The 23,171-nt window shown below is 53.8% G+C and overlaps 9 protein-coding genes across 9 annotated transcripts; 4 read left to right on the forward strand and 5 right to left on the reverse strand.

Moving 5' to 3' along the window:
* Positions 1-45: 45 nt before the first annotated feature.
* Positions 46-2,112, reverse strand: GUITHDRAFT_84281 (hypothetical protein; the record flags this gene model as incomplete). The annotated part of the gene is made up of 3 exons (XM_005840679.1): positions 1,218-2,112; positions 788-928; positions 46-684 (listed from the first exon to the last, which is right to left on the reverse strand). Exons 1-3 carry the CDS (start codon positions 1,614-1,616, stop codon positions 46-48), a joined length of 1,179 nt encoding a protein of 392 aa, XP_005840736.1. The 5' UTR covers positions 1,617-2,112.
* A 2,253-nt stretch (positions 2,113-4,365) lies between these two features.
* GUITHDRAFT_64281 (hypothetical protein) lies at positions 4,366-5,301 on the reverse strand (the record flags this gene model as incomplete). Its single annotated transcript, XM_005840680.1, has 1 exon — positions 4,366-5,301. A coding segment is annotated over one exon (936 nt), but the record flags the coding sequence as incomplete, so codon positions are not given.
* Positions 5,302-6,073: 772 nt separating this feature from the next.
* Positions 6,074-7,357, forward strand: GUITHDRAFT_150280 (hypothetical protein). The gene is made up of 8 exons (XM_005840681.1): positions 6,074-6,264; positions 6,405-6,509; positions 6,585-6,691; positions 6,736-6,822; positions 6,873-6,942; positions 6,991-7,059; positions 7,103-7,186; positions 7,234-7,357. Exons 1-8 carry the CDS (start codon positions 6,088-6,090, stop codon positions 7,270-7,272), a joined length of 738 nt encoding a protein of 245 aa, XP_005840738.1. The 5' UTR covers positions 6,074-6,087; the 3' UTR covers positions 7,273-7,357.
* A 76-nt stretch (positions 7,358-7,433) lies between these two features.
* On the reverse strand, positions 7,434-9,710 carry GUITHDRAFT_100729 (hypothetical protein; the record flags this gene model as incomplete). The annotated part of the gene is made up of 14 exons (XM_005840682.1): positions 7,434-7,506; positions 7,557-7,649; positions 7,701-7,769; positions 7,820-7,861; positions 7,926-7,964; positions 8,010-8,074; positions 8,130-8,203; positions 8,248-8,290; positions 8,340-8,384; positions 8,434-8,511; positions 8,559-8,645; positions 8,698-9,222; positions 9,283-9,378; positions 9,432-9,710. The coding sequence occupies 14 exons, from the start codon at positions 9,708-9,710 to the stop codon at positions 7,434-7,436; spliced, it is 1,608 nt and encodes a 535-aa protein (XP_005840739.1).
* Positions 9,711-11,203: 1,493 nt separating this feature from the next.
* Positions 11,204-12,034, forward strand: GUITHDRAFT_150281 (hypothetical protein). Its single transcript, XM_005840683.1, has one exon. It carries the CDS (start codon positions 11,356-11,358, stop codon positions 12,016-12,018), a length of 663 nt encoding a protein of 220 aa, XP_005840740.1. The 5' UTR covers positions 11,204-11,355; the 3' UTR covers positions 12,019-12,034.
* A 94-nt stretch (positions 12,035-12,128) lies between these two features.
* On the reverse strand, positions 12,129-15,387 carry GUITHDRAFT_132819 (hypothetical protein; the record flags this gene model as incomplete). The annotated part of the gene is made up of 10 exons (XM_005840684.1): positions 12,129-12,179; positions 12,229-12,361; positions 12,566-13,230; positions 13,415-13,519; positions 13,567-13,616; positions 13,711-13,801; positions 13,968-14,003; positions 14,203-14,247; positions 14,326-14,488; positions 14,537-15,387. 10 exons carry the CDS (start codon positions 15,385-15,387, stop codon positions 12,129-12,131), a joined length of 2,190 nt encoding a protein of 729 aa, XP_005840741.1.
* Positions 15,388-19,242: 3,855 nt separating this feature from the next.
* Positions 19,243-19,791, forward strand: GUITHDRAFT_100732 (hypothetical protein; the record flags this gene model as incomplete). Its single annotated transcript, XM_005840685.1, has 1 exon — positions 19,243-19,791. One exon carries the CDS (start codon positions 19,243-19,245, stop codon positions 19,789-19,791), a length of 549 nt encoding a protein of 182 aa, XP_005840742.1.
* Positions 19,792-20,401: 610 nt separating this feature from the next.
* On the forward strand, positions 20,402-20,989 carry GUITHDRAFT_100733 (hypothetical protein; the record flags this gene model as incomplete). The annotated part of the gene is made up of 1 exon (XM_005840686.1): positions 20,402-20,989. One exon carries the CDS (start codon positions 20,402-20,404, stop codon positions 20,987-20,989), a length of 588 nt encoding a protein of 195 aa, XP_005840743.1.
* A 489-nt stretch (positions 20,990-21,478) lies between these two features.
* VPS28 (vacuolar sorting protein 28) lies at positions 21,479-22,662 on the reverse strand (the record flags this gene model as incomplete). The annotated part of the gene is made up of 11 exons (XM_005840687.1): positions 21,479-21,523; positions 21,577-21,619; positions 21,669-21,724; positions 21,774-21,815; positions 21,870-21,958; positions 22,009-22,052; positions 22,098-22,132; positions 22,207-22,269; positions 22,325-22,430; positions 22,477-22,568; positions 22,630-22,662. The coding sequence occupies 11 exons, from the start codon at positions 22,660-22,662 to the stop codon at positions 21,479-21,481; spliced, it is 648 nt and encodes a 215-aa protein (XP_005840744.1).
* Positions 22,663-23,171: the final 509 nt, after the last annotated feature.

Raw genomic sequence — 23,171 nt, forward strand, 5'->3', positions numbered from 1 at the left:
CTGTCTTGCTTTCTATTGTTTTTTTGGAACAAAATGTTTGTCATATCAGAATTGCGACAACAGTTTCTCCATGATCATTTGTCCCTTCCTCAGGTTGAGGATTCGAATCCTCTCATTGGGCAGGTGTGCGTTGTCCGACGCTTGTCCCATGGGCAAGTGAATTGCTGGGGCCTTGAGCGTCTGCTCCAGGAAGGTCGTCACACCCCCGTAGCTTCCTCCTTCTCGCACCAGGATGGGTTCTATCCCCCACACCTCGCTCACTGCCTTGGCTGCTTGCCGGAAGATGTTGTGGTCCGTGTTGCCCAGCCACCAGCCAGACGCCTGAAGGAAGACGACGGACAGCGAGTTGGTGGAGTTCCGCTGACGAAAGAAGTCGTGGAGATGTTTCCTTAGTGCCTCCTGCAGCTGCCCGATCTCCTGCTTGGGAACGAAGTGCAAGCTCAGGCGCCCGACCACAGCCTTGGGAATCTTGCGGAAGACTTGAGAGCGGTTGGTGGTCTCGATGCTGCTGACGCTAATCCATGGCTCTGACCACCTTGACTTGAGGATTTCTTTCCTGTCCTCCGTGCGGAGCTTGGCGACTCCGATGCTCTTGCAGTAGCTGTCGATGTCGAGCTGCAGGGCGGTGTACCTCGCCTCTTCCTCCTCCGACACCGGCTGTAACCCAACGAGCAGCTCCTTGACCTGCATCGCTTGTTAAGGAGGACGTGGAGGTTGCGGGAGGAAGGTGAAGTGAAGGATCAGGAGGAGGTTGGAGGGGAGGACGAGGAGGGAGAGACAGGGATACCGCCAGTCGTCCTTGTTGGTCCGTGAGAGAGGCAATGAGGGCGGTCAGGTCGTGCATTGGCTCGTTGACGGCTCCTCCGTCCACTCCCGAGTGCAGATCCTTGCTTGGTCCGGTGACCCAGAGCTCGAAGTCAATGACACCCTGGTAGAAGCGCTAAGGATGAGGAGAGAGAAACAGACAGGCGAGACGAGACGAGGGAGAGAGATGAGGGTATGTGTGTGGGGAGAAGAGAGCGACGAGAGAGGAGGGAGACTCGGGGAATGTGAACTACGGGGCGGCGAAGATGAACAGAAGCGAGGAGATAGCTTGAGACAAGGAGAAGGGCAAGGAAGATGAGGAAGAGGAAGAGGAAGAGGAAGGGGAAGAGGATAATAAGGAGGAATAATAGTGCATGAGGGGGAGAATAGCGGGATAGCAGGAGGAGACTGACCCGCATTCCGTAGGTCAGGCAAGGGCGCTGGTCGTCGATCCAGTAGTTGTTGCTGATGATGATGGCCCGGCAGTTGCCGAACCAGTGCATGTGGTCGACGATGATCTCCTCAAGGCCTCGCTCGGAGAGGCTCAGGCCGCTCTCTTCCTCCCCCTCGATCACAAACGTCACGTCCACCTTGAGCTCCCCCCTCTCCATCAGATTCTTCACTGCAAAGAACGACGCCAGCAGTGGGCCCTTGTTGTCCGATACTCCTCGTCCGTAAAGGTACCCGTCCCTCCCGCACAGAGTGAAGGGGTCCGAGTCCCAGTTTGATGGCTCCGCAAAGGCGACATCGTAGTGTCCATAGATCAAGATGCTCTCCTTCCCGCCCCCTGCCTCCTCCTCCTCCTCCTTCATCTTCTGCTCCTCTTGCCTCGCTGCCTTCACGTTGCATGCAAACTTGGCGAGCACGCATGGCAGACGCGGATGTTTGCCAGAGGGAGCAACGAGCTTGACCTGTGCTCCGAGAAACTCCAGCGTGGTGGCGGCGAACCTTGCGGCGTGCCAGCAGTCCTCCTGCAAGTATCGACTGGAGCTGATGGAAGGGAGGGAGATAAAGTCCCGCAGGAGGTTGTAGAACGTGAGCTCATCATCGTCCACGTCACCCGCGTGAAATCGAAACTTCTTGCGCGCTGACAGGGTTCCTGCTCCTGCTCCTGCTCCTGCTCCTGCTCCTGCTCCTGCTCCTGTTCCTGCGCCTATTTCCTTATCTTCTTCTCTTGGCCTCACCGCGTCTTCGCTCTCCTTGTCTGCATTCTTCCGCTTGCCTCCCACCCCGATGCCCAGAGCCTCCAGCACCTCCTGCGGCAGCTTGGAAGCATCTTGTGGGATAGCAGGAGCCTCTCCCTGCTCCTGCTCCTTCCTTGACACGAGCGAGCTGCCTCTCTGCTCCTTCCTTGCCCGCCTCAGGTCTGGGACGTTCCAGGAGACGATCCGCCCTGCGTCTGTGCCGCACATGATGACCGAGAGCGTCTCCTCTACCGACACGCAGTGCACGGGACCCCCGCCAGCCGAGAGCGTCTGTCCCACCCCATCAGAACAGACAAGAGGAGCAGCAGCTTCCCACACCTGCAGCACTCCGTAGCTCGAGCGGTCGATGATTTGGAGGAAACCGCTGGCATAGCCAGCGAGGAGGACGGAGGGAGTGACGGCGAGGGCGAGCACGTCGCTCTTGCCGGGGAGCGTTCGCTTGCAGGCCAGCAGGTCGAGATCCCAAACCCTGCGAGGAGGTCAGGGGCGACGACACTCTGCGCTCATACCTGATCGCCCCGTCCGTCGCTCCTGTGAACAAGGAGGAGGAGGAAGAGTCGGCCACTATCGCCATCACTGCTCCTCGATGCCCCGCAAGCGTCTTGATGAACCGCAACGTCGACTTGTGCCAGAGCTTCACCCGCCCGTCGCCTCCACCGCTGCAGATGAAGTCGCCGCAGGAGACAACACCGAAGACGAAGCCGCAGTGCGAGGAGACTCTTGTGACGCTCGACTCACAATGCGACTGACAGACTTCGAGCGAAGAATGGGGCTGCTTCCTCCCGTCGCTCTTGCTGCACTGCTGCTCAATTCTGCAGTGACGGATGGTCCTCAGACAAGCTCCGGCTTCTTTCATCTGCTCTTCCTTCAGACCCTGCGAGGCATCCCTGAATTTTATCCTCTCCTCCTCCTCCTCCTCCTCGCTCATCTCCCTCAGCAAGAATTGCAGTACGTCTCCCCTTCTCTGCCGCGTTGACTCTCCTCCTTCCTTCTCCTCTCCTCCTTCCCGCTGCCCCTCCCTCAGCGGGCATCTGTCTCTCAGGTCGAACGTCGCGCACCTCACGGTCGCGTCCTGCGAACCAAGAAGGAGGAGGCCGTCGGAAGTCACTGCGAGCGAGAGGATGTGACCTACCGACGGGCAGCGGATCTTGCAGCGGATGCTGATGCCATGCGCAGGTTGAGAGGCATCCCAGACCAGGAGGCTGTTGTTGGACACGGAGCTGAGCAGCCAGGGCCCTGTCTCTGCGAGACAGAGAGCGAGGATGCATCCGTTCTGCGGACTAGTACGGCTGAGAAACTGCCAAGTCTCGACATCGTAGACGCTGATGGCGCCTGTCTCGCCCCCGTCGCTTGAGAACGCAAACTTGTTCTTCATGCAGACGGCAATGACTGAGCACTTGCTGCCGGAGTTGAGGACATGGATGGGATACCTCGCGGGCGTCTGCGGGCTCGGGCGCTCGTTTGGTCGGCTCATGTAGCTCTTTGCCCACGTCTGGTTCATCAGCGCAGCTTCGCGTCCTGCAGACCTCGGGCTGAACTCCATCTGCATGCTCTTCGCTCCATCCTGTTGGCTCCCAGGGTCAACACGGTCGCCGTCTTCTCGGGAGTCAACGGAGGAGTTGAGGGATAGGTCCTTCGCTCTCCTCGTGTTGAGGGGAACCTTCCTGGAGTTGGAGGTGGAAGGTGACGACGATGACGTCACAGCGTGCAGGCCTGCCATGAAGCTCGACCTCGGGTTGCAGCCGCAACCAGGAGGACAACCTTTGCCGTGCGCCTCCCCCATGCCGCCGCGGAGACTCTCAATCTTCATGACGTTCTTCATGTGATCCAAGAAGCTGATCGTCTTCCCTGGCGACGTCACCTCCTGCATTCCCGGTGCCTTGAACGAGTCGTCAATCTGAACTTGCAGGCCTGTGAACGGCTTCTCCGAGACAGGCTCCATCGTCTTGAGCTCCCCCAGCTCCGCCTCGCCCCCCAAGCTGCGAGAGCGATCGAAGAGGTTGTTCACTTTGATGGGCAGGTGAGTCATGATCTCAATCGTCCTCCTCGACGCGTCCGACACCTCAAAGCCCAGGTCGTTGTACGTCCGCGGGGTAAGGAAAGCGTTCTCCAAGCCGCTCGTCCGACCAGAGAATCCAAGGGAAGGAGGCATGTCAAGAGAGGCATTGGGGCTCCGAGGTGTCCCGCTGGGAGAGCGGGAGAGGACAGGAAGGCTTCCGTTGCTCTGGCGAGGCATGCCAGCTCTGTCATGGCCGAACTGCTCCAGCACCTCGTTGAGTTCGCTCGCCGCGTACTTTATCGACGTGTTGGCCTCTCCCTCCAGCATCACGGGAGCTAGCAGCACCTGCCGTAGAGGCGTGACGAGGACGATGTGATTCTTGGGCACGGGGATCCAATCGGCTCGCACGTTGGTCAAGGGCTCGGAGGTGATGATGACAACATCATCCCTTCGGTCCTCGTGCACCATCCTGTACTCCCTCAACGGCTCTTGCATCACCGCAGGGCACTTCTTCCCCTCCGGCATGTCGGGAGCTTCTGCAGGAGTCAGGGAAGGCTCGAAGCTCGTGCCGGAGGAGAAGTAGAGAGAGGCCGCAGGCACATTCTTGGTCCGGTTGATCACGTAGCGCGTCGCTGCCAGCGAGTTACCATCCGTCACCACGAAGTTGAGGAGGGAGGTTTCGTTGACGTTGTGCCTCTCCAGAGCATCGCTGAGGGATTGGATCACCTTGGTCAGCTTCATCTTCATGTGCTGAGGGGAGATGGCGGCGTGCGGGTCGTCCAACTGATCGATAAAGAGTGCGAACGCAAGGGCGGAGTCGGAGGCGCTGTTGGCGATGCAGAAGTCATACGCGCACTGGCTCAGCGTGTCCATGAGCTCCCTCCGGATCTTCTTGAACCCTGCGACCTGCCCGTTGTGCATGAAGAGGAACCGCCCGTACTCGAAGGGATGGCAGGAGCAATGGCACACCCCCATGCCGGGACCGGCCGCGCGCACGTGGGCGAAGATGACGGAGGAGCGGACCTTGCAAGCGAGACGGTGGAGGTTGCGGTTGTGCCATGCTGGTCCGACCTCAGTGAACACGCAGGGGGTCACGTCCTCGGAGTCGTCCTGGGAGTACCATCCCAGCCCGAACCCATCGGCATTGAGGTTGCCGAGGTCGTACACCTGTCCCCCAGACCCTCCCAGTCGCTCCCTCGCGTCAAAGGATTGTCTGATGACGCTCCTCGTGGGTCGCGTCACCACATCTGCAGCAAGTGTACTGTGGCCGAAGTATGCCGTTAGCCTGCACATCTCAACTCCGGGGAGTCGAAGGAGCTGACTGCTTCCCCCCTGCTGTGACTGCTTTTCCCCTGTTTTCTTTATCAGGCCCCCACCCCTCTCACTGTTTGTCCTGAAACTCCTCGTCACTTCTATCTCTTGACCTCCCCTGTCAACTTCATCATCTTGTTGTATTCACTTGCTCCTCCTCTCCTCCTCCTCTGCTGCTTCCCACCCCCTTCTCTCTCTTCCACCATTCTCTACTGCCACCCCCTTCGTTCCGCCCCCAGTTTCGCCCTCATCCCCGCACTGACACCATGCATTCTCAGCATGTCACTGAGCGTGTTTCACCGGGCCGAGCGGCCCGGACAATCTAAACGCCATTGACAATTGTGCCTTTAAATTCAAATTCCTCTTTTTGCTTATAAATATTTAATTTTCAATAGAATAGTTTCAAATTTTCCTCGTCGAGGCTTGTAAGAATTCCTTGGGTCATACCCCACCCTTGAAACCCTGGAGAAATGTAAGGGTGGTCATGAGAGGCCGCACCCTCTCAGCGGGTGGGGCGAGAGTTCTTTAGGCAATAATATAAAAGTATTTAAAGTTACCCCTCATCACCCCCTCAAACACTAATTGACTACCCACCATCTGGCTCCATACCCCCTCGCTAATTACCCCCTCTATTAAATTGCCTATTGCTCGCTTCCTACCACCCCCATGTCGATTACCCTCTTTATGGCTAAATAAAATGTGATAAAACTACCGGTAGTGTCTGAGATAGGCTGCCGTTCCATCGAACTGGATCAGTGAAGGCCTCGCATGCGCGTCCTTCTCCTCCTCCTCCTCGTTGCTCGCGAGGCCTCCGCCTTCGCTCCGACCCCACTCACATTCACCTCCTCTGCATCAACTAGGCTCTCTCTCCGTCAGCCAGCCTTGTCCGCGAGCCCCTCCCTGCTCGCAAGGAGTAAAAGATGCGTGATCCTCCCAAAGATGTCGGTGAGTGAGAACAAGGCAGTTTGCGCCCAATCTCTTGCAAGATCTCAATCAACTTGTTCTCATTTATACACTGTCTTCATTTGAAAACAGTTTCCACCAAAAATCTCTGGGCTATCCTGTTGAGCTCATGATCTATTCAGGCTGACAACGACCTCGCCATGTTCTCCGGATTGGAGCAGCTCAAGTTTGACGATGAGGGGACCGATCGGGAGAACCTTTCTGTGGAAGGCTTGAAGGCGACCAAGGTGCATGATCCTTGCGATGCTGGCAGCTTGCAGAAGCTACTGCCTCCCGCTTACGAACATAATCTATGACTCCAGGTGACCGACAGTGAGCCGGCATTTGCGATTTTCGGGAACGACATGTCCAGTGGGGTTCAGAAGGTCGGTGTTCGTGTGCTGAAGAGAAAGTTCAGCATGTTCGTTGGGTAAGAATGCTACTATGTCTCTGCCATGAATCAATCTGGTCCAGGATTTTGTCTCAACCTCGTTCACCCTCCAAGCCTTGCTGGGCAGACACTTTGCGCACTCCCGCCGTGATGTTGGGCAAGGGCGGCAGGTCCGCAGCGAGTATTCCTTTACTCGTCATTTGACAATGCTCTTCATCAGCGTCTACCGAACAGGAAGGGTGGGAACCAAGCTGAGTGAATACCTCGGCCCTGAAATCAAGTCCCAGTTGGTGAGTAGAAACAAGGCACGACAAGATCTCTGACGCGTGCTGGTTCAGGGAAATGCCTATCCTCCTAAGTTTCAAGAGGGCGACGTCATCCACATGGAGCTTGATAGGGACAATCAGGTCAGATGAGACTGAGAAATTTGCTCCGTTGAAGCTTCGACAGGTGTTCAAGTGCTGGGTTAACAACGGAAAGCCTTTCGTGGTGAATGGAGTGGCAAAGAACTCCAAGTTCTTTGTCAACATGGAGGTTAATTGCTTGGGATTCATGACTGTCTTGCGTTGACTTTGTAACAGGGTAAGGAATCAGCTGTTGAACTGGTCAAGCTGGATTAAGGCAGATTCCGACCATATGCTCGAAATTGCATGTTTTAACAGGATACATTACATTATGGCAAAAATGAAATCGACTTTCAAGTAATTGGATACCATATGATTGCTCAATTTTCAAACTTTTCTTCTCATCGGTATGATGTACAGGCCGCAATTGAAGAACTTTATGAGCCGTATCCAATGGCAGAGGTAGCGCGTTGCTCATCACCTGCTTCATCTGAAGCAATATGAACATACCTGTGGCAATCAACCTTGAGCCGTAACCATGACATCGCACAAACAAGTACCACAGAGAAATAGCTTTCATCAGCTCAGGCTTGTCGATGACACCATCTCCAATGACATCAGCATGATCCAAGACCCACTTTACCTCTTCGTCTCTGAAATCGAGTCATTCATATCGAACAAAGACGAGGGGGAAATCAATTCACGTCGGCATGATGTTGTCATTCAGCTCCATCAAAAGCGTCTTGAGTTGATCCCGGTTGAGTGAACCATCCCTACACTGAAATTCAATTGGGCGAAACAATCAAAGTACAACCGCGCTCACTTGTCCACATCGTGCTTCTCGAAAACTTCATCAATCACATCTCTGCTCTTTGAACGCTACAGTCAGATGCTCATGATTGTAGTATGTGATAGCTACTTCATTGTACGAGAGCCATGCCTCGGCTGCAGTAGTGAAATATTCCGGTCTGGAGGTATGTCAGCCTTGAGCGTTCTATGGGCTGGTGACTCACTCAAGCGACAGGAGCGTGTAATCTTGTTTCTTGCTAGCAGCAGCCATAGACATTACCCACTTGACCTGAAATAGCCAACTTCACTTCAAATTCAAATCGTAGGGAGGATGGCAGAATCACCTCATGGTCAGAGACATCTCGTCCTTTGGAGATAGATGACAACCACTGGCGAAGCTCGTCGTAGCTCAACGACCCTTGAAGCAAATCAGTGAATCGCGAGGTATCAAAGTCATGCAACCAGTTCCACTCTTGTTCCAGTTCAGCAAGACTTCTTTGACGAACTATTGAATGAAATTCAGCGAATTCCCATGTCACGATAACAAGCCATACTTGTTTGTGCTCTTGCTTACGGTCCACCAATTCTCGTTTCTTAGCCTTGAATCCGGTATCAACAACCAAAAATTGCAAGAGGCATAAAAGTTACAGATGATTTCTTCACAAGTGGATTGGTTTCGTGCAGTCCGAGGCTTGCAAACATGTGATTCACATCTCGATGGTTTGCCTGAATTCGCATGTCAACGTGTCGATAGACAAACACACAGAGCACACCTCATCAGCTCTGACCACAAGGAACAAATCTCGCATGGTAGCATCGGGTTTCATGTGCCAATAGTCAATCGCTATTTGTGGCGCACGCTGCCCGTAAAAGTACGTCATTAGGTCATGAAAACCAAGAGAAGCACTATACAGCATTTCGGAATGACGAAAGCCTCCCATCATCAATGGCATTGAGAATATCTGTGTACGTCTTAACAGCTTCTTCTTCGAGGTATCCGACGAATCTATGGCAAATCTTGGGATAGATCAGGTACGTGACGAAGAATAAGTTCATGAAGACTCCTTGTGTTCCAAGAACAGCCCATCGGAAAATCGGGCCAGGCTTCTTGATAGTGACAAAGGTAAGCAGGTGCATCCGCTCGTTCTCAGCTTCCTCCAGCAGTGTGTGAATCCAGCCATGATCGCGAGTCATTGTCCTCAGAGACCTCAGATGGCGAAGCATCCCTCCTACCATCCCAGGTACTCCAGCCACTGTTTCAAGGAAGATTGCACGATTGATGACCTTCGATTCAGTCAATTGTCCGATTTTATAGCCAGACAGTGTATCAAACATCCATCTAGCCGTTTGAACAGCACGATACGCGATCGAATCTGCCGTGTCTTTCGGATCCACGTGGGTTTTCTGAACAGCGTAGATCTCCTCCTCGGACCACACCTTGCAAATAACAAGTCAAAACGCAACCAATCAGGATAAGAAAGTTCTTGTTGGACTTACGGAATGCTGGAATGGATTGTCCCAGACATCCTTCTCTCCCGTGCTTACTTTCTTCACACCCAGTGAATGTCTGTTGGGAGTGACTTTGAAATGCACCTAGGACACGAGTTACAAGGGTTTCAAAGAGGAGAATGGCGATGAAAGGATACCATGTCATGAATGATTTCTGGACGAGGTGGAAGAGGGTTAGGCCCATGAACTTCCCGGACTTGAAGGGGACAACGCTTGTTCGCATGTTTGTTTCGTGGCGCGTTCAATACCGATCTCCCGCCCATATGTGTTGCAGCCATGGCGAAAACAGGGACGTGGATGGAGCGAGAAGCAGAGGCAATCCACATGCATGCACTGGAAGAAGGAGAAGCTGACGCACTAGCCTTCCGCAACGCATTGAGCGCGGCTACTCCCTTTTGAGGGCGACGCAGCAGCATTGCGAATGAGGGGATGAGATGGGGGTAATCCACGAGGAAAGGAAGGGGTACAAGAAAGGAGGGTCGTAACACCTTAGAGGGGCCGTAGTGGGGTAGGGTCAGTGGTGGTGGGGTGGCACCACCTGTGGTATGTCCACAGCAGTTAAAATGGGGGGTAGTTGAAGGTATAATGTAGGGTGTGATTCAAGATGGGTGGGAGAAGTCCAGGTGGGGTAATAATTTGTGAAGGGGTGTAATGGCCTGCAAGCCACATTGGGGGTGGGGTGGAAGTTTCGAGGGTAGACGAAGGCATACGAGAGTGAGGGGTGGGGGGGGGGGGTGGGGCGGTACATTACACTGACAATGTCAGGGGTACTTGATTGTGTGGAGGAGGAGGACGAGGAGGTGGGGGTAGTATGTATGAGGGGTAGGGTTCTGTTCAGTAGTGAAACGACGAGTTTTCGGATAAGCGCTCACCGTCACCCTTCACTCAACGGCCGCCTCTGACTCCGGGGGCTCCCGAGGCCCGGGTCCCGGGGGCACACTGCCCGGCCGAGTCCGACCCCGGGTGCCGGCTGAGTGACTAAGTTAGGCAACTGGGCCGCGGCCCGGTCGGTGGGTCACTAAAGTTTCCGAGTTTCAGTCGGACTCGCGGGGCCCGGCCGCCCGACTCCCCGGCAGTCCGTGGCCGCGCCACTCAGCCTTCACGGTGCGGCAGCCTTCAGTGACCGTGACTGAGTCGCCAGAGGCCGAAGTTCAGTAGTCAGAGTCGGAAGTTACAAGTTACTAATACCGTTAGGCGACCGTGGGCCGCCCGGTGGGTCACTAAAGTTTCCGAGTTTCAGTCGGACTGTGCCATGTGACCATCACAGTCTTTACTCAAAATTAAGTTAAAAATCAGTACGCGTGACTCCCGGAGAGTAGCAGTCGAGTCCGTCGCTCGGCGCCCCCTGCGGCGGCTCGTGGCCTTCGGAACTGGTGGGGGTGCCAGAAATTAACTCGTGGGTAAAATCAAGTTTTAAAGATGAAAGGGTTAGTACCAGGCAGGTACAAGTTCTTTCTTTACAATTGAGAAGTAAAGTCACCCTGCGGCCGGCGCTTTTTGGTTTTCAAATATTGGGGTTTCATTCCGGTACATCCATAAAATATCTTTGAAAAATTTAGAATTTACAATGATTCAAAGGAAGGTTCGAAATGTAACCGCGGCTTGCAAACACGCGCCCTGCTTGTCGTCGGTCTGAGCAAGAAGTAGCCGGAAGTTGATTTCGACATATTATTATTATTACTATTATTATTGTATAATATTAGTACCAGTATACATTATATGGACAACCCCTACCCCTGCTTCCCCTCTGATGACCCACCCCTACTCCTTGTGCCCTTTTGCTCCTTCTATGGACCCCTTTTCCCACAAATAGGAACACATTACCACCGGTGTATTAGTATTCCACTGGGGGGGGGTGGGGTAGGAACGAGAACAATCCAAAATCACGCCACTTTGGTACCCCTGCTCCACTCCCTTGCACCCCAGCCCCTTGCGCTTCCGCTGTCCCCCTCTCCCCCCGTCCTCCCGTCCTCCCGTCCTCGCCTCATTCTCGCTCCCTTTCGTGCTCGACTCTTCTAACTTCATAGACTTCTTGGTATCCATCATATGCTTGACTTGAAGATGGAGCATATCAAAGAAAAGGAAACAGATCTGAATATCTTGGAACCCTTTCATGGGCTTGCTACTACGGTTGATAGCTGCGCAAAGTTCTCTTTGAACTTCATTGTAGAATCTTTGGACAAGCTAAAAGTTGAAGTCGGACAAAATAGCAGTCTCCTTGCCGACACCTTTAATCAGATGTCTTCTATTCCCGAGAACAATACAGTTCTCGAATCTGATGCCATGAGCACTGATTCGCATGATTGGGACAGCATCAGCATGCGGTTTCGTGATAGGAATAATTCCTTGACAAATTCATTTCATTCCACGGGGAAAGACAGCCGGTCCTCTGCAGGAAAGCATTCGTCAGGAAAGAGAAGCAACCATAACTCTCGTGCGAGCAGCGTAGCTGGCAGGAGCAGCCACAGCAGCAGCGGATCATCGTGCAGCTCCTCGCCGACCTCACAGGTTGCTGATTTCGAGCGGTTGCGATCAGAGATGGTAAACGAGACAACCATGCAAGCGCTCAAGGCGAGATGCTGCGAAGCCACGAAGCGGGGGACACAGAAGCTGAGGAAATCGGACGACGCCGATTGGAGGTCGCAGGTTGCACACGTTCGAAGGGGTTGCGGAGGGCAGACGATCCAGGGAGTGAACGTGAAGACAGGCCAGCTCTTAGAATGAAACAAGTATTCGTGATTGCTCGAGAGGGTGGTGTGAATAAACTTGTACTTGCTCCAGAGTCTTACTCCTTCTCCTCCTCCTTCTCCCCCTCCCCTCCCCTCCTTCCTTGGTCATGTCGGAACCACTGACGACAGCCTGACCTCCTTGCTGACAACAAACCCCTGCTCCGCAAGTCAACCAGGAAGGGGAGGAAGAGAAGAAGTTTGATACCCTGGTCACGTTCTGCCATTCTTTCGGCCTCTTGCGGAAGGACCTCCAGGCACCGTAGAAGGGCAGGACCGAGAAGATGGCAGCAAGAAGCGACAGGTACCACCCCACGCTGAGGTAATGGCTAGTTGCATACCTGAGATGAAGTTGCAACAGCGTTCAGAAACCTCTCAGTCTCTTTTTCTAATTTTTGTTTTTCTCTTTTTCCCACCTGTGTGTCCCTCCCTCCCTTCCACTTCTTGCCTCCCTCGTCTACTCTCGTCTACCCCTCGTGTCATCCTCCCCCTCCCCGTCCCCTTCCCCCTCCTCCTCCCCCTCCAACTGCTCTCCTTTCTCTTACCTCATGGTGTCTCCAAATATCTTCACGTAGATTCCATATAGCATGGCCGGGACTGCAAGCACGAGGGCGGTCGCCACACAAGATGCCAGCACAAACTTCTCCTGCTGCCATGCGTCTTCCACGTTCGCCTCGTCGCTAGCTCGGATGGTTCGCCAGATGATCCAGAAGTTGTGGAGCTGCAGCGCGAACGCGAGGACATGGAGGGCGACGATGATTGAGGTGACGGGGCAGAGGACGACGAAGAGCTCTAGCAGACCTCGCATGGGGAGCGTCGACATGTACTCGCGCACTGTTCCGGTGTAGGGGAACATCTTGTCCAAGACCCGATCGAGGAAGAGCGAGCATGCTCCACCAGCGCAGGTCCATGGCGGGTTGTATCCTGCCCTATACGCTGCGCTCCCTTCCATCCCCGAGACTTGAAGAAGCTTCTTGAGCCCGCAGGAGAGGTTGCTACCGTATTGGACTCTCCGGCTTGGAAGGAAAAAGTTGCGGTCGACACATGCGTCGATGCAGGCTGAGCAGTTCCCGTTCACAGCACATTGACACTGCAGCACCTTCTTCTTCATGCCCGGGTTGCTTGCTGGAAAGTCTTGCATGCTGTTTGTGGGCTCTTCCAGTGTCACCATGCTGTCTTTGTAGTCGCCAACTAAAATCTTGTTGTCACACTGTAAGAGACGAGAAGTCAGTCAGACAACGAGTAGCCGGACACGAAGGGAGGAGGGAGGAGGGAGGAGGGAGGAGGGAGGAGGGAAGAGCGAGAATAGCCATCGACAGGGAAAGTGAAGATGAGGGGGGGGGGTGGGGGGGGGGGCGGGAGGGGGCGCAGTGATCCTGCAAGCTTCCCAAGACCTGGTCGAGCATGACGGCTTTGAAACGAGACTTTTGCGACAGAGCTGAGGCATCCGTGACTGTTTCTTGCATGACTGCTTGAACGATCTCTCGGAAGATGTAAGTCTGTTGAACATCGCATCAATTTGCCACCCAACACAACCTTGCTCTACTTGATTCAGGATGCACATGGTGTCGTAAATCGCCGACATCCCCGACGTCCCTCCATGCACGTGAAAGTTTGAGGTTTTTTCCTTTGGCCAAGACAACAAACGTGAGCCGTCTCTCCGATCATGCAGCCCATTCTCTCAGCTCACCAGCACCAGGGAGGAGGAGTTGTGTGGGTACGAGCAGGACGGGCAGGTTTGATCCAGGGGGCAGCTGTCTCCTTGGATTCCAGTCCCAATCCTGTTGCAAGCAGCTCAGGCTGCAGCAGGAGACAGGCGCAGCTGTAAATTCCTGGTGACGCAGGTGGGATGAAAGGGCGAGTTGGTCGCTCTGTTCTTCCTTACCGCTATCGCTGGGCCTGCCAGACTTTCTTCACAAAATTCGTCAGCCAACTTCCTCCGCCCACCTGGAGCGCAACCCGCCCCGAGCTCGGCCTTGCCATCTGTGCCAGAGGAGGAAGTTTAGATCATGGCAAGACGAACCGAAGAGGAGGGGAGGAGATTGTGAGTTAGAATCACTGGTGGGACGCGAGGGAGGGGATGGGGTGGAAAGGGGAGGAGAGGGGAGAGGAAAGCAGGAGGATGGACAAGAATTCAAGGCTTGCCTGGTCGACATTTGACTTGACAGCCGTACTCCTTGACCTGATAATCAAAGGTAGAAAGCAGCCACTTGGCTAGAACCCGGCACTGTCAAATAGTTCTGTTATTCCTCTTCCTCCTCCCTTGCCTGCTCCTCCCTCTGTTCCCCCTCTGTCCGCTGCCTACCTGAGGAGGCTGCGGAGGACTGAGAGGGTCGAGGTTGAGCGGGATGTCGTATCCCTTCTTGTTCCAGAAGTCGATGGTCCCGACGCAGTGAAACCCCGGCTGGGCTTTCTTGACTCCACGGTAGTCGTAGAAGGGTAGCTCGTTCCTTGTCTCCGTGAAGATGCTTGCGCAGTTTCAGCCCTCCTGTCTCCCGCAAGAGCTCTCGACGCACCTGTGGCAGCGCTCCGATGCAGCATCGGGGGCCAAGGTGACGTCGATGAGGAAGTTGAGGGTAGCGGATCCCAGGAAGGAGTGGAAGCTCACGTTCACGCAGTGATTCGACTGCGCCCTCTCACTTTCCGGCAGCCCTGCACCAGCCGCTTGCAAGTCAGCCGGCGTCAGGAGCCAGTAGAACTCACCTGGGACAAGCTGGCGGGCGAAGAGGGAGAATTCCACTATGTCAACCTGCGTGCGCTGAACACACTTGGCCTCCTTGGACTTCGGAGTGAGGAGGAGCCAGTCGGTCTTGATCGTGGAGCTGACACAGTCGTCCCCAGTCTGCTTCACGTAGTTTTCGTCCATGAGGTTGAAGATACAGCTCTGCAGTTTGATAGGATCTCTCATCAACTGGTTGTTCGTTGCTATCCACTGCGCCGAGCCCAGACAAGTCGCTCGATTGCCTACCGCGCACTTGGACTGCAGGGTCTTGACCGCAGACTCCAGGCAGCTGCTACTGCGATCAGCTAGGATGGCGCGCATCATCTCGGCATCATTGCGGTAGTAGGAGCCGAAGAAGACCTGGTTGACGTCCTTGAGAGCGAGACTGAGCTCGCTGAACTCTAGCACGTTGTTGGCGTTGGCGTCGAAGAAGTCAAAGACTTTGCGGACCCGCTCCAAGTGGTTGCCGGTGAAAGAGGTGAACTCCAGCCATGCGAGGAAAGGCGAGGCAACAGTGAAGGCGATGAGCACGAGCTGCGTGATCGCCGTGACCCTGTGGAACACTGTCCCGTTGTGCCACAGTGCGCAGATGAAGCATCGCAAGCAGCCGCACCAGAGCTCGCGATATTCCTTGCGCCTCGGCATGTGTACGTCAAGACAAGCTCATGTTTCTAGCTGACTGTTATGTCCTCGCGGAAGAAAACAAACCATACGACACGAAACGTGCTGCCGGTGACCATCGCGACTTTGTTTCTACTCAAGAGTGTCCCATGGATGACAACTTCTTCCTCCTCCTCCCTGCTTCTCCTTCTGCTCCTCTCTTCGTGTCCTCCTTCTCCTCGCTTATTCTCGCACCCGAGCTCTTCTCATCGTCGTTGCCTCATCCATCTTGACATGTACAGTGCGTTTCGTTTTTCTTCTTTAGCTAATTGGATTTCAAAAGAATCAGCCGCCGCATCATGCTCAGATCCGATCCGATCACCGATCGCCGGCCCGGCGCCGCACCGCGGCGCAGCGGCCGGGCCGGGCGGGACTTCAGCCACTCACCGTTTCAGTACTGACCGTCGGACGGTCACCATGGCGCTGAGTGACTGAAGCCTCTAGACTCTTCGAGCATGGCAGGGTTCAGAGATCTCACGAGTCTTCATGCATGACCTTCATATCTTCGGAAGACTCAGATGATGAAGACGCCCAGAAAGAAGGGAAATTTAAGCATTCTTTCAGGCTTCAGGCGCCACTGATAACTTATTTGACTGCCAGGTGACACTCGGTATCAGCGGCGAACAGACACAGAAATATTGTTGATCAAGTTGGCAAATGTGCCCGGCAATGACAATGAGAGTCAGTCAAGGGATGGTGTTTGAAAACAGTTTTTACTGTGTGAGGTGAGACTCTCTTTACTCAAAGTTAGGTTAAAAATCAGTACTAGGACAGTGAGACGGAGTTACAAATGAATAAATGACATCTAATGATTCCAATTGGACGATGCGCGGAGATTCCGCAAGAGTACATCCATACAAAGAGAGCCATCCATGAGAAAGCTGAAGTCTGTGCCCCCCCCCTCCTCTTCCAGGTTACTTGAATCTTGGTGATCTTTCTCTATCCCAAAGTGCTCAGACGTTGAGGTGAGTGATGCTAGCGTGCTTGCCATCGAGTCCATATCCGATTGACCTTCGATCTCTGTGTATTCGTCCTCTGAGCTGTTCGATGGATTTTGCACCAAAGCAGCATACCTAGTTTCCCCATGGATGATATTTTCAGCCGTCTCTTGCTGTTCCTGGAAGACCATTGGCACTTTTTTCCTGCGTATGCGTGAGCGGCCCTTTGTGCATGGACGCCTGTAAGGCCATCGATCTAAACCGAGCTTGCGACATAGCTGTTTCATGGCGGTCAAGGATATGCCCAAAATCTTACAAGCCTCGACCTGCGGGATGGTGTACATGGATTCAATGACCGACATGTCGATTGTGAGAGGAGGACGCCCTTTCTTAGGCAACTCGACTTCTCCCTGCTTTCTGCGCGGAAACAAAGAGATCTGACGGTCGTTGGCTTCATCCGGAAGGTCATTTCTTGGATTCTCGATCCGATGCTGTATGATTGCGCGTGGAAAGTTTGACAGTTGGAAAGTGGTGCTCATGCGATGAAGACAATGACGCAAAGAACAAGATCAATGTGCGATGGAAGGGCACGGGACGAGTGAAGGAGGAACTAGAGCGATGGCGAGACTAGTTGAGGCAAGTAATTCTTTTGTATGCACAATGGGGGTGAGAGAAGGCAAAGTACCGGTGTCAAGATTTTCGTCAACAGAGAAGGGGGGTAGCATTGATGAATGTGTATTTGTATTGGAGTTTCACTATAAGGAATGGAAAGCTTGCCTGCTCGCCCTAATTCTTCAGCTTTTCAAAGGCTATTTGTCTGGTGGGGTACTCTGTCTTCTACAAGGACTGGGTAGGGTGGGAGGTGGGGGCATAAAGGAAATTATCATTTTTAAAATCGAGGTGGGGTCCATGGGGCGGTATGTAGATGAGGGTAGGGTAGTGGGGGTCCCGTTTCGCCCATTCGTTGGTTACCGGTGGTTCGGAGTTGAAAGCCGGCTAGGGGACGGGGGTGGAGCAGAGGGGGGTGCAATACTGTTAAGGGAGCTATTCAGAAAAGGGGGTCCTTAGATACGAGTCGATGGGGTGTAAAACTAAATTTGGTCCCCTAGCCTAGAGTGGCTACGAAGCGATGTATGTTTTAAGGCCTGACGACATAATTTGATCTCTTTAAAATGCTCGGATCGCAATCTCTAGCCGCAACAGTCGCGATCCTAATAGAAGATGACAGTCTCTCTCATCACCTGAGTCCGTGGACATCAGCTGTCATGATCTGGCACGCATTCGGCATGGCCGTAGCAATTGGCCCGCCGGGGGCCGGCCCGGGACACCGTGACAGGCCGCAAGTTGAACTTCCGCCTTCAGTTCCGATCGCCGAAGTTCCCGGAGTCCGGGCCCGGGCCGGGGACTTCAACTTCCGAGTTCGCCGCCGGCGCGGCGGGCCGGGTCCGAGCCCGACCCGGTGCCGGACTCCCAGGCTCGCCCGGCCGACCGTCGGACGGTCGGCACCGTCCGGTCTCAGACTGGGCCGGCGGCCGGGCAGTGGCGGCCGGGGCCCCCGGCAGCCGAGCTCGGAGTACCCGGCCGTACGGTAGTACCCGGCCGGTACGCCGCCGAGTACCGGGTACGCCGATAGCCGGCCCGGTTGAACTCCTTTACTCAAAGGTAACGTAGTAAACTGTTCAGTACGAGGACACTACTCAGTGACTACCGGGCCGTAGTACAGTGAGTAAACCCTAACTGTGACGTGACTTAAACCGTGGCCGCGGCCTAACTTGAGGGCCGGCGGCGGCCCGGCCGCCCGGCGGCCCGGGGGCCGCCATACTAAGTTGAACCCGGGATCGGACCGGCCGCCGAAGCCCAGTACGGTAGGTTCGGAGCTTTCCAACTACGGCCACTGATGTTATCCGACGCACTGTACTACCGTACGGTAGGCCGGGAAGACTCAGTCGGGAAACTTCCGAAAGGTCTCTGCGACTTTGACCACAGCGGCCTGACTCAGTGAGGGAAGGGAAGGTGGTGCCACGGTGCGCAAAGCCTTCAGAGCCATCGCCAAGGGGTCCCCCTGAGAAACTCCCGTGGTGGCCGAAAAAGCCCGAGTCTCTCCGAGCGCCTGATCATCACGGTTTCAGAAATACCTTACCGGCCTTTACTCAAAGTTAAGTTAAAGATCAGTACGAGGACAATCAGGAGAGTCGAGGAGGCTTGACCCTGACACTGTCGCACAGGCCAAACGGCGAGAAGAGAAAAGACAGCGAGAACCCAAACTTAACTGATACCTTCACTTAACGGCGCGCAGGACAAGTCCCCCGCGCGGCCATGCCCCGGCCTGGTCACACGGTGCTCAAAGTTGAGTTGAAGTTAAGTTAAAGATCAGTACGAGGACAATCACTGAGCTCCTGATTGTACGGTCCGACCGTACCGTGATTTTTCACTTACCGGGCCGAAGTCGGACCGTCGGACTCTGTGACGGTCAAGCCCGGTTTGACCCCCCCGGCCCGGCGGGCGGTGGCACTGTGACGGCGGTCAGACGGCGTGCCGGGCTCCGACATGACTGCTGAGTGACTAGTTTGCTCCACTTATGGCTGAGTGCGCGACCGTGAGACTCAAGATAGAGGGCTAGTGAAGGGGAGACGGGCAAGACAAGGAAACCACCTCTTTTCGGCTCAAATGAAAGATACACCTTTGTCATCAAACATCTGAAAATGCATCTTCTCGAGGCATAAGCGACACTAGCCCTGCTCCCGTGAGCAGGTCTCCCCTACTGACTCTCTCGTCCTGATCTTATAGAGGCTCACGACGAGAATCACATCCCGCTCGCCACGCCCACACGTTGATCTCCTCTCCCTCATCTTTGCGATCCCATTCTTGTCACTCAGATTCGCCGAGAATACCTGATACACTCATGACCGAAGACAGCTCTGCAACTGTTCAGCTCTTCCCCCGTCGCAAGCTTGGCGACTCCGACATCCCCCAGCGAGGTCGTGCTCCTCTCACCATAGACCTCCCCGTCATCCAGTCTCTCTTCAGCATCCCGCAGGTCGAGGCCTGCAAGGTGCTCGGGGTCTCCTTGACGGCGATGAAGCAGCTTTGCCGGAAGCTGGGGGTCAGCCGCTGGCCCTACACCCGTCCTTGCACCACCGGACGCCGCCGACATAGAGCGAGGAAGTCAAAGCCCGACACCCAGCCTGAGCAAGCCAAGCCCGTGTGCGAGGAAGCGGTGGCAGACTGCCAAGGGAAGCAGGAGCTCGAGTCTGCCAGCTCAACGTCACCTGGCTCGTTGTCGGAGGACGACAGTGCTGTAGAGGACGCGGAGGCGTCAGGGGGTTCTGTAGTCGAGCCGACAGCAGCAGAGGAGGAGGTAACAGAAGGGAGCTGGATGCCGAACACGGGGTGGATCGACTGGTACATGGAGTGTGGAGACGAGGAAGACGTGTCTCAGAGGCTAATATGATTGGATTCTACGGAAAGTATTCCAGATTACGTCCAATGTAGCGGTTTGTTTTTTATTCCTTTTATTCCTTTTGGTTTTAGTAGAAATTCTTCCTGAAGTGTCTGTTGAGCTCAAATCAAGGCTCTTCATGAACTCTGCAGTTGCGTTAGCGAATTGCATCGCAATTTCCCGTTTTGCTAGTCTGCGATCGTCTTCAAACACTTTGACAGCGGAGGCTCATCAGGAACTAAGGTCTCGTTACTCAAAGGCGGTGTGAGGTCGGAGCGTTTGTTCCGAGACGAAGTTGACCCTTTTAACTGTAACAGTTCACGCCGGGGGCTAATGACCCATTGTTTCCGAACAAATGTCTTTTCAATCTCTATACTCTACATGGATATCAGACGATGTGTTTTTTTGAAGAGGTCCCGCCCCAGAAACAGTTTCGAAGTTGCACGGCCCCCCCCCCAAATTGAATCGATGTATGTTTCCTATAAGCCATGGATTACCACACAAAAGGGAGGCCGAAGAAACCCAACGATTCATATCTTAGGCAGGGAATAGGAGGAGAGGTCACCACCAACCCTTAAAATTAAAACCTTAGTTTAGCCCTCCCCGTTCTCTCCAACCAAGAATGCCCCATCCGATCCTCCCATCCACTGTTCAGCTCTTCCCCCGTCGCAAGCTTGGCGACTCCGACATCCCCCAGCGAGGTCGTGCTCCTCTCACCATAGACCTCCCCGTCATCCAGTCTCTCTTCAGCATCCCGCAGGTCGAGGCCTGCAAGGTGCTCGGAGTCTCCTTGACGGCGATGAAGCAGCTTTGCCGGAAGCTGGGGGTCAGCCGCTGGCCCTACACCCGTCCTTGCACCACCGGACGCCGCCGACATAGAGCGAGGAAGTCAAAGCCCGACACCCAGCCTGAGCAAGCCAAGCCCGTGTGCGAGGAAGCGGTGGCAGACTGCCAAGGGAAGCAGGAGCTCGAGTCTGCCAGCTCAACGTCACCTGGCTCGTTGTCGGAGGACGACAGTGCTGTAGAGGACGCGGAGGCGTCAGGATCCGAGCTAGGAGAGCTTTGTGCCCAGGGGGAGGAGGGGTCTGTAGTCGAGCCGACAGCAGCAGAGGAGGAGGTAACAGAAGGGAGCTGGATGCCGAACACGGGGTGGATCGACTGGTACATGGAGTGTGGAGACGAGGAAGACGTGTCTCAGAGGCTATGCTGAGTGCGATGAACGATGAACCAGGCGATACGGAAGTGTTCCTATGTTCTTTTATTTTCAGTATTAGTAGTTGCATCGAGCAAGTTCCTTGATGACTTGAAAGTTTTGATTTTGTTAACTTGTGTAGGGATTTGTGGGCTGGGTGTTCTCTACATTAATCTTGAGAGTATAGTTTTGTAAATATCACATAATCTTTGACTGCACAATGACTTCATTGGCACGCCTTCGTCTGCATTCACTCGATTTCTTCGTGGTTTTCACTCATTCTGGTTTTCACCACTAATTCATAAGTTTGACTGAAAAATCGACGCAGAAGAAGGAATCAATGATTCAAACAATTGGGGGATTGAGTTGGATTCACTTATCAGGTATTTCTGCTCTGCAACCAATGCACAAACGTCTGATGCGAGTTTTCCATGTCTCGTAGAAATTCACGAGTTTGATTCTAAATTTACCGTGAGCAAAGGCGAGTGTCTGGAGAATTTGAAAGGTTCATACCTCATCCAAGACTTCCGTGGCTCTCATTGCGCTGAGAATCTGTATACAGAAGTCATCTCGGGAAACGATTACACTCTACACAAGATGCTCACCTGCAACCAAGACTTGACTTTCATTTTGGGCTCGAAATCAGCCCTGAAAGTATCGTGACGCTCATTTGCAGTCGCATATCACTTGCGATTACGGTAGTTGGGCAATCTTGTTCAATGCGTTGACAACGTCGGCAGTAAGAGGATGAACCTAGGAAAGGATTGAGTTGAAGCTTGAAAACTTCATGTGTATTAGTCACTTGATCCACCGCTGTCATCCCGAGACGCAGAGAATCCATGAGCTGTCGAGACGGAAGATCAGCGACTTCGAGCAGCTGTAGAGCCTAAGAGCTCACCGTGATAAAACCTTGAACTGCTTCTGCCACAAAGAGTGCAATCTTGCTCGAGTCTTCACCGCCGCCGGCTGAGCACGTGGCAGGAACCCCTGAACCTCGTTCAGGAAGTGGGTCGGCATGCGGCAGGGTTGGCCCTCACCTGTTGCGAATCTGTTTGCAGCTCGTGCGGCTTTGAGCTGGTATCTTGCAAGGGCATGACAACATTGAAGGCTCATCCTCTCACCTTACCTTGACATGAACGTGGGGATCGCCATTGCGGGATTCTGTGAACCAAGCTTCTCAGAGGTGATCGGGTGGGAGCCAGAGAAAAAGTCTTTAAGCATAGACACAAGTCAACCTGCATGTCGCTGGGGAGGCACTCTTTGAGTGTAGAGAATCGAGGAAGGAGTTTCTGACATTCCTACATTCCAGATCACGGATGGAGATAATGGTCATCTAGCAAAGACGTCTCTAACCTTCTCATACACATCTGGTGCTATGGTGCCTCGGATGTACTGTGTTTCAAGTTTTTCCATGGTTCTAATGATAGCGTAATAGTCCGCGAAGGATTCCATTTCTTGCCTAACAAGGATTAGATTGTCTAACCCAGAAGGACATCGACAAGCACCTGTTTGAGTCATCTTCTACTTGTAGCTGTTTCTCTAGCTCTTTCTTGATGCTTGGACTTGCTTTGCTTGCAAGCATTCTCGAAGAATCATTCTGCAAAGTTATGTAAAACCATCAAATATCTGATGGTAAAAGAATTGAATCTGCATCTCACTTGAGCATGGGCGCCAACATTGTTTTGAGCCATCTACCACAAATTCATAAGCTTGCATTAGACACGAGTTTGCATACTCGAGCATTAGTAACACTATACGAAGGAGGAGGTGCACGATATGCTGCCATGCTTCTTGATTTCCAAGTTCTACAGCGCGCGATTGGAAGATTTCATGTGTGCGAAATTTTCCTGGAATTCAGTCTTATCAAGAACACATCCTTTCAAGATAGGCAACATAACAGCACTTCCACCCTTTCTCACTCCAACTTTGATTTGAGATTATCCTCTCCTCTTTTCTGAACTCCCTCCCTCCTGTCCCATTCTCTCCGCTTCCCATCATCGCTGCTCCCGCTTCGCTACAGCTGCTGCCATGGGCATTTGTAGCATGTTACAAATGCCCGTCGGACAACTTGAAACTTTCTCCAACAATTTGAAAACTATGGAAGATATTCGACCGGGCCCAGTAAAGGGCCGGGCCTTCGCCAGTGATGCCCTTGTCAGTTATCAGCAAGGTTATGAGTCCTCATAGCTGGGTGGCCCTC

Source organism: Guillardia theta (genome assembly GCF_000315625.1).
Source record: "Guillardia theta CCMP2712 unplaced genomic scaffold GUITHscaffold_5, whole genome shotgun sequence".
NCBI lineage: Eukaryota > Cryptophyceae > Pyrenomonadales > Geminigeraceae > Guillardia > Guillardia theta.

What these genes read in the sequence shown, in the direction of transcription:
- GUITHDRAFT_150280 (XM_005840681.1), top strand. Translation starts at nt 6,088, where the DNA reads ATGCGCGTCCTTCTCCTCCTCCTCCTCGTTGCTCGCGAGGCCTCCGCC. An exon ending in AAGTTCAGCATGTTCGTTGG is followed by an intron (nt 6,692 to 6,735) that starts GTAAGAATGCTA and finishes AATCTGGTCCAG; the next exon opens with GATTTTGTCTCAACCTCGTT. An exon ending in CTGAAATCAAGTCCCAGTTG is followed by an intron (nt 6,943 to 6,990) that starts GTGAGTAGAAAC and finishes GTGCTGGTTCAG; the next exon opens with GGAAATGCCTATCCTCCTAA.
- GUITHDRAFT_150281 (XM_005840683.1), top strand. Translation starts at nt 11,356, where the DNA reads ATGGAGCATATCAAAGAAAAGGAAACAGATCTGAATATCTTGGAACCC.